The sequence below is a fragment of the Coloeus monedula genome (assembly GCF_965178545.1).
Source record: "Coloeus monedula genome assembly, chromosome: 7".
Taxonomy (NCBI): domain Eukaryota; kingdom Metazoa; phylum Chordata; class Aves; order Passeriformes; family Corvidae; genus Coloeus; species Coloeus monedula.
In genome coordinates, this window is record NC_138787.1 from 8,798,785 (window position 1) to 8,806,999 (window position 8,215).

An 8,215-nucleotide genomic window follows, 5' to 3' on the forward strand; every position below is an offset into this window, starting at 1 on the left:
TCTTAGCAATTTAATTTCATACTTTATAAAATCTGTTAATTTTTTGGCCTGGACTATGCTGCTGTTACAGCAGAGTGCAGTTATGGGGTTCAAGGTGTGTTTTGTTGGTAGCAAATCCAGTCTAATTCTTCTATAAAATCATTAAAGTCTCTCTAGAAGCTGGAGGAAGTTGTTCCAAGTGGATTTTTTCAGCTATGATGGCCACACTTGGCTTGTTCTAGCTTGAGTTCATCTTTGACCAGCTTTGGGTAATTACTCTGCTAATAGTTGTTCTGCTTAATTTGTTGGGTTTCTCCTGCTTTTTGTATCCCATTACTTTTTTGTATTGGACAGGGAGCAAATTTCCTTCTGAGCTAAACAAGCAGAGATCTTTTTGTCTGGATTTGTATTTCTTTTTGTTTTGATCTGTCAAGCAGTTCAGTTTGATAGTAACGTGACGTTTGATTTTACTTGATTTATCTTAAGGAAGGAGCAGCTTTGACCTCTCCCAGATTGCTGAGAGACATGATCTAAGGTGATTGTGTTACAAAGCCTCAGGAATCTCCGAATTATGTTTTGTCACGTTGTTATAGAAAACAAAAATCGCTTTTTAGCAAAATGTTCAGCTGAATCCAGGATTCTGGGTTCTGACTGCACTTGGAAAGTTGTTTTTTGAAGAGAGGAATGTGTGCTATTTTTATTTTATTACTTTAATATATATTTGCATTTCCCAGAAACATCAAGAATCCCAGCCAAAATGGTCAGTTGCCTCTGAAATGGTTTTTATGAAAGACAGAGTGTATCCTTTGCTTATCCCAGATCCTGAAAAGGGAGAGTATTCAGCACCTGTAGGACCTGAAACGTGGGAGTGCCGCCAGCCCGCTCTGCCTGGGGCCCCAGCGGCTTCTCCTCCCTGAGAAGAGCTCCTGAATCACCTCGATGAAATGTAGAGATTATCAAACTAAATTCCCCTTTCACACCTGCATTTAGTCTGCAGCCCGGTGCCTGTAACAGATGCTGTCTCTGTTAGAGGGTTTGGTATTTCGGCGTGGCTGTGGTGTTTCCTATGGAAAGCCCAGGGAGTGTGGTTGGGTGGTTGCTGCCCTGAGCTGGCCTTGCTGATGCAAGTCCGTGTGTCTGTGACACTGCAGCAGCAGACCCCAGCCCTGCAGGCTGCTCCCAGGAGCTCATTCCCGTGCTCCTGCAGCCCTGCTGCTGAGCCAGGGCTGGAGAGGGGCTGAGCCCAGCATGGGGAGCTGCCTCTGGGGCAGGAGGGCTCAGCTGGGGTGGCTGGCTCTGCCTCCGGAGCAGGGCCCTGCTGACCTGCTGAGGAGTCTCGGTCACTGGTTTGGCTTTTGGCAGAAACTCCAAACAAAAAAAATCTTTGTGGGAGGAATAGAGTCACTCAAGGCCTGTCCTCTGTAACACTGGCGAGGAGGGTCTGGGGCGTGATGTCAGGTTTGCCACAGTTCAAGGTGCTGCGGGGTCAGAGCTGAGAGAGCCTGACCAGGGGCCCAGCCTTTGGAGCCAGTCAGGTTTAGGGACAGCCCAGGGGGGCAGAGCCCCTGAGAAAGGAGGGAGTCCTACAGATCTTAAGCCTTACAGCCCTCATAATGCAAACTGAAAAGGAGCTGCAGGAGTTTGTGGGTGCTGGAGTGAGGGTGGCTCCGTGTTCCCTTTGTATTTCCATCCTGGCCTTTGTGCCTCCTCTTCCTTATGCTTCGGTCTCTCCTTGTGTCAGTGCATATTTGAGGTGTAAAAAACAACAAGCAATTCCGTGGCTTTGGTTTAGAAGAGGCGCAGATGTTGGCTCGTCTGTGGCCCTGTGAAAATACGCCAGTGTTCTTGCAGAAATCTGTGGGAGACTTGCTTGTGGGTGGAGAGTTTTCATTCTGTTCGTTTCTCCTCCTTGTTGCAGAAGGTCAGTGCAGCATCAGCTCCCTCCTTTATCTCTGTTGCTTGGCTGGTGGCAGTGATAGAGCTTTGTAGACTCAGAAAGCAAAGCAGCATTTAGAAAGTTTACTGGAAATTACTGTGAAATGGTGCCTAGAAGTGGCTATGTCAGCTTATGAAAGAAGCTGATGTGGGATGCTTAAAACCATCTAGCTTGTCATTTTTGGCTCTTGTTAAAACCTGCAGAGTTGTTATGGCCAGGATGTATTAAAAATATGCATGGGACAAGGTTGGTGTAGCCTGACAGTATCATTTCTTACTAGAGTAATTAATACAGCTGAGAAAAAGCACTATGTACCTGAGACTTTACCTGTATCATGCTTTAAGCCCATATTTATCTAAAAAAATGCAACTTTGTCTGCCTGGAAACCTTGCTTATTATGTAACAGAATCGCTTAAAACAGTTTATTTGAGGAAAGTCTGTATGTTGGATGTATGCAAGGATAATCTGTAATATGTAGAAAAAAGGTATCATTTCTTCTCTTCTGCTGACACAGATTTCTCCTGGCATTAGGAATCTTTGCAGTTAATAATAATAATAAAAAAAATCTTACTTTTCCAGAATGAGTTTGCTTTATAAAGGAGTTAATGGTTTTATAAGTTGTGCAGCGTGATGCTGTCTGTGCAATTCAATACTTTTGTTACTGGGAAACTGAAGAGAGAAATACGGTTTGCCCATAGAGCAAGGCTCATATTTTTTACCACAATAGAGCAGAAATTAATTTGTTTTAGTTCTTTTACTGTCCTTAATGACTTCAGCCTTGGAAAGACAGACCATGCAGTACTGGTAGCAAAGCAAGCTGTACTGCAAAACATGGTCAGGCAAGAACAATTAACCAGTTCATAAACACTGGACCGACTGGCCATGCTGGGTTTTCTTTTTGAGGAAAGAAGATCAGTAAACTGGAACTTAATCTTTCTTTGTAGGTGAAATCTGTGATAAATCTGCTGTTTGCTGCCTACACAGGGGACGTTTCTGCACTCCGGAGGTAAAAATCATTGGGGTTTGGGAACAGGATGCTGCTTGTTTGGTTCCTGCTGTTGTTGTTGATTTAGGAACATGCACATGCACTGTGTCTGTGTGGGGGACATGGAGCTGCATGAGCTAGAGATTGAGTATGTTCACCCAAAACCCAACCATCAAAAAAAGTACCCTCACACTACCTTGAATCCCACTGTGTTCCATTTCTTTGGATCACAGTAAAAGAATTTCTTTAACCAATTTTTTTATAGTACTGTCAGAAAATCCTACTTGTACTCTTACCTGCTTTAATACTCAATTCTGAAAGTGCCACAAAAATTCATGTTGGAAAATGTACATGGTTATCGGACAGGTTAGGACATCAGCTTTGCTTTTTAAATCTGGAAGAGAATCTGGCAAAATTTAAAGTAATAATGGTAGGAGACTAAATAAACATTAATTTGGCTAGAATATATCTAAATATAGTTAGTGGGTGGAAAAGTGTGTATAGTTAAGCTTTGCTCTCCCATGGCACCATAGTGTGAAGCAAGAACTCTCCCAATCCCTTAATGCTGCTCAGGATTTTCAGACTTGGGAGACTTCCTGGGATTTTCTCATCTGGTATAAATTTCCTTTGCCTTATGTGGCTTAGCTTGTCCGTGTACCATTTTAAATGAGGTGTGTTGACTGTTATGTTTCCTGCAAAGATGCTTTATTTTTCTTCATGACAACTAAAGAGCAGAAAAAAAGAGGCACTAACGTGGTTTTTAGAGCCAAAGCCCCTTTCATTATCAGCAAAGATCCGATGTGCTCGTGGTGCTGCTTACATCCTCTTGTGTCAGAGCGATACCGTTCCATGCTAGTTTAGTAACGTGCTTTAATTATGGAAGACTTGTCTCTGCAACCTCTTTTATTTTATTTTGTTTTTTAAGGTTTGCTCTGTCAGGAATGGATATGGAGCAAAGAGACTACGACTCACGGACAGCCCTGCATGTGGCGGCTGCAGAAGGTACTGTCTCCTCACACAGCATTTGCTGTCTGTCTGTCTGCCTGTGGGAGGGAGCCAGCTTGCTTTAGAACATCTTTGCTGTCTCTGTGTGTCTGCTTTTGTCTGTACATACATGGATATATAGAAGTACACGCACTCACAAAACTGCTTTTCTCGTAGGACATGTGGATGTTGTTAAGTTTCTGCTGGAAGCGTGCAAAGTGAATCCTTTCCCCAAAGACAGGTGAGTGTTTTTATTGCTGCTTTGGAGGAAAGATGCTCCAGTAGTCCCCATGAGGAGGAGGTGCCTGTCAAATAAGAGTGGAATGTATTGAGCCAGTCCACTGAAGCGGGGGGAATGGGATCCTACTGATTCTCTGTAGGTTCTGCAGACTGAGCAGGAATAAAAAATGAACCGCTAAGCCCTTTTTCAAGTAATTTCATTATTTGAAAGGTTATGCTCAGCTTAATGAAGTAGTTCCACAGTTACTGAACTGAGTGTGGTCTGTGTGCTGAACTATTAGTGCAGTATGTAAAGAGCTAGATTTGTGGTGCTTTTTGGCTCTGTGCTTAACGTGCTGATCTTAAAAATACTGTGCTGCTTTTTGTAGGTGGAATAACACTCCTATGGATGAAGCTTTACATTTTGGACACCACGATGTTTTTAAAATTCTTCAAGAGTATCAGGTCCAATACACGCCATCAGAGGATAACAACGATGGGAAGGAGAACCGAACGGTTCATAAAAATCTGGATGGCTTACTATAATCATCTTCAGCTAGATCCTAAGAATCAAATCACTTACCTATTTAATTGTGGTATGCATAAGTAATGAAGAGCGTGTGTGTTTCTATCTGATAGTGGTATATATTTTACAGAAGTCTCTGTTACTTCAGTGTTACGTTGCAGGAGTTTCTATACGCACAGGACAAATCCAATCTCTTCAAAAGAAACAAAACCAACTAAGAATCTCCCTCCATAATGTGAGCAATATTACCTCATGCTGCATATAATTGATGTATAAAAATATTTAGCTGTTGTTGGCTTTACTGTGCACTATTAATTTATTTTTGTGTTCTATGTGAACTCTAGTCCGTGGTCAGGAACTTTTCTGCTGAATTTTTGTTTCTTTAGCCTTCTGTTTCCAGTATGGCCAGGATGAGCCAGAGTACTGTCAGGTAGGAGCGTCAGTGAGGTTTTTTGAAAGCTGAGGATGCTGATGTACATTTAGGCTGGGTGTGTTAAGTAAGGATCTGCACTTATCTTTGGGAAAAAATAGAGAAAAGAATTCCACACAACCTTGTTTACATACTATAAATATCACAGAGTATATAGGTGACACTTGTCAATGGTCTTAGAGATAGTCTTGTCAGGGAATGTGTTTTAAGGTTTGTTTGACCAAATGACGTAGGGGAGTGTGACTTGTAGCACTGGTGTGTAGTGGGATTTTTGTTTTGGGAGTGTTTCTCTCCGTTCCCTTTGTCTTGCCTCCCTCCTCTCTCTCTCCATGTTCAGCTGCTAAAGTACTTCCCTGTGGCTGGGGAACGTGGGTGCTTCCACTCCGTGCAGGTGTTCCTTGCAGGTATATTTGCACTACAGCAGAACCCCTGGGGGGCTGACAGGTGCTGCTCCTGGTGGCTGTGCCAGGAGCCAGCAAGGGCAATGGAAGTGCTGGAAAGGCAAAGAACTAAACCAAATACTACACGCCAATCTGAGCTCATTTAGGCTTGTAGTGAGGAACACAGATGGAGTGAAACAGCTTTAAGGAGCATAGAGCCAATCAAAACGGGAGCAGAGCAGGAGATAAGCCAGGTTTTTGGGTAAGTTCTCTTCTTGCACTGCCATCAACCAGGGAGCAGGATATTGCATCACTGGGATTCCCCTGGTGTAGGACAGGAGTTCAGCACCAGGAGCACAAGTAAGTAAATGCCTTTTATGGTGAACAGTGGAATTCAATTGTCTTGCCACTGAAGCCAGCGTGGCACGTGCCCCTCATGGAAAACGTAGATGCAGGTATTTGTAGTTCACAGAAGTCTAAAATTGCCACAGCTCCCTGTCCCACGTGCAATTGCTTCTGCCAGTACTGTGGCATAAAACCTCAGAAGTGAGCAGTCACTTAAGATATTCACAAAACACTACAGTTGTTGGACATAGGCAAGAATTTCAGCACAAGAGTTGTAGGCAGGAATCATTTAGCACATGGAAAAGGAGATTGTGCTTGAGAATTGTGTATATGGTGGTTTTTATCCTAGCATGTAGTGTACAAGTCATTAATAGGTCTCAGAGTTCAAATTTTCTGTGTTTTGGCACCAAAATCCTCTTGAAATAATGCCCAAATTCTTCCTAGAATGGCCCAAGCACTTTATAAAGATGATCTGAACCACATTACCCTCCTTTAGCAATGAGTACACTAAGGCTTGGAGAGAAGTAACTTCTCCAGAGCGACCCAGCAGGTCAGTATAGTTGAGAATAAATCCTTTCAAGTTCCTGTACAGTCTCTCGTTGAAATGCCATACTGCCTCCCTGCAGGGAGGACAAGCCACATGGAAAAGTGCTTGGTACTCATCACAAGCAGTGACTGTCTTCATGATGGTGAAATCTTTGAAGAGTCTGAAAGTCCAAAGCCCTCAAATAGCATCTCAAAGCTGGCTGGCATGGTTATCAAACACTTTTTCTCAAGAATCCTACTGTTCTTAAGCTAGTTGGGTTTGTTTTTTGGTTTGGTTTTTTTTGTTGTTCTTCTGAAGATCAGCTATTTTTCTGAAGGCTTTTAACCCGTTCTCTTCACATCCTGTGTCACAGCCACCCCTGTTGTAAACAAGAACTAAATGAAATGGCCTCTGGCTCCTTGTTGAGCCACACCAGTCACTGGGTAGCACAAGGCCTCTTCTCTGCTGCACTCTGATCTAAATTCCAGCATCTTTTCTCTGGCAACAGATTTATTGGCTTCAGTGTAAAGGAATATTTTCAGATGGATCCTAGTTCAGAATTACGAATGTCAGTGCTAATCTTCCCTATTTTCCCCCTATTACAACACATCCTATAGCTTCTCAGAAAAATACCTGATTTTGCTTTATTTAACTGACATTGCATTGTTCAAACTGGTGTTTTTAAACATAGGTATATTATATAGTACACGATATAAACAAACCAAAACCAAAAGAAGGATTTTAACTGAGCTAACATTGAAGATCATAGCTGTTCCTCAACTTAATGCTTTCGTACCGAGTGCTTTTAGCCGGTCTTAGCTTCAGTGCATTTTTGCTGGTTAGTTCTAGTATTTTCTCATTGTGAGAAGATGGATTATTTTGTAATGTCCAATTCAGCAATGCAGCTACGTAGACATGGCATTATTTATAAATATATGCAGTACATTGGTTTGGCTGTTTATCATTCATGACACTGACATGTAGATTTTACAGTAAATAGCTTTTGGTTATCTTTACCAACGCTGACTTCCTTATACTCCAAAGAAGATTCCCCCACTCCTTTGTTTTTATGTCATATATGTTTCTTCTGTATCACAACCTAAAATTGTTCAGCTAACTTAATGCTTTGTACTCAGAAATATTGTGGTAGTCTTAGCATTAATTAGCCTATCTTTGTGAACAAACTTTATTGTACCGGGTTTTTTTGCTTCAGAGCTGGACTATCCGTGACTATATTTACTGGCAGTGTACTTCTGGTCATTGTAACTGACTGGGCTGATCTTGACTTTTAGATTCTGTATTGTGGGGACTAGACAGTGATGAATGTATTTCTAGCAGTTTCCCATGAATGAATCTAAACTTGAGCTGTACTGGTTCTGAAAATGAAAGTTATTTATTTTAAGAAATAAAATCCAGATAGTGTTGCTTTTTACAGCATAATAAATGGAAATACCAAGATGATAGTGGTGCTGGTGGGTTTTATTGGTTATCTGTGTGACTGCCATTGAAATAAGTCTTCAGTCATGGGGAATGCTGTCCAGGAAAACCTACTCTGGTCATTTCCACTGCGCAAAACATACAGGAAATAAGAATGCATTTATCTAATGTAGCCTTTTTCTGATTTTTGTTGGTGTTTATTTTGAAACCTACACTTCCAGAGCTGTGTCCTTTCACTGGCTGCTTTTTGTTAATGCTGGAATTCTTAAGTGGATTGGCCAGGAGCTCCCAACAGCTCTAGCTTTCTCTTGCCTTACTCCTGCTATCCTTCATCACACCAACAGTTTCTTTCCTTTATTCTCTGTCTGGCTGTGCAGTTCATATAAAAGCCTGACAAGTGTGAGATGAGGGATTTTGTCACTTAGTTGCCCCAGAGAAAAACGATGCAGCACTGATCCAGCTTGGTAG

The 8,215-nt window shown here is 42.0% G+C and overlaps 1 protein-coding gene across 1 annotated transcript in view; it reads left to right on the plus strand.

The window, feature by feature from the left end:
- The window catches only part of GLS (glutaminase), a 63,938-nt gene extending 56,194 nt beyond the window's left edge, over positions 1-7,744 (plus strand). Inside the window, exons 15-18 of the mRNA XM_082285345.1 lie at positions 2,860-2,921; positions 3,826-3,902; positions 4,062-4,125; positions 4,493-7,744. Of these exons, the coding sequence (XP_082141471.1) occupies positions 2,860-2,921; positions 3,826-3,902; positions 4,062-4,125; positions 4,493-4,649 (360 nt within the window). The 3' untranslated portion in view covers positions 4,650-7,744. The remainder of the gene's footprint in view (positions 1-2,859; positions 2,922-3,825; positions 3,903-4,061; positions 4,126-4,492) is intronic.
- Positions 7,745-8,215: the final 471 nt, after the last annotated feature.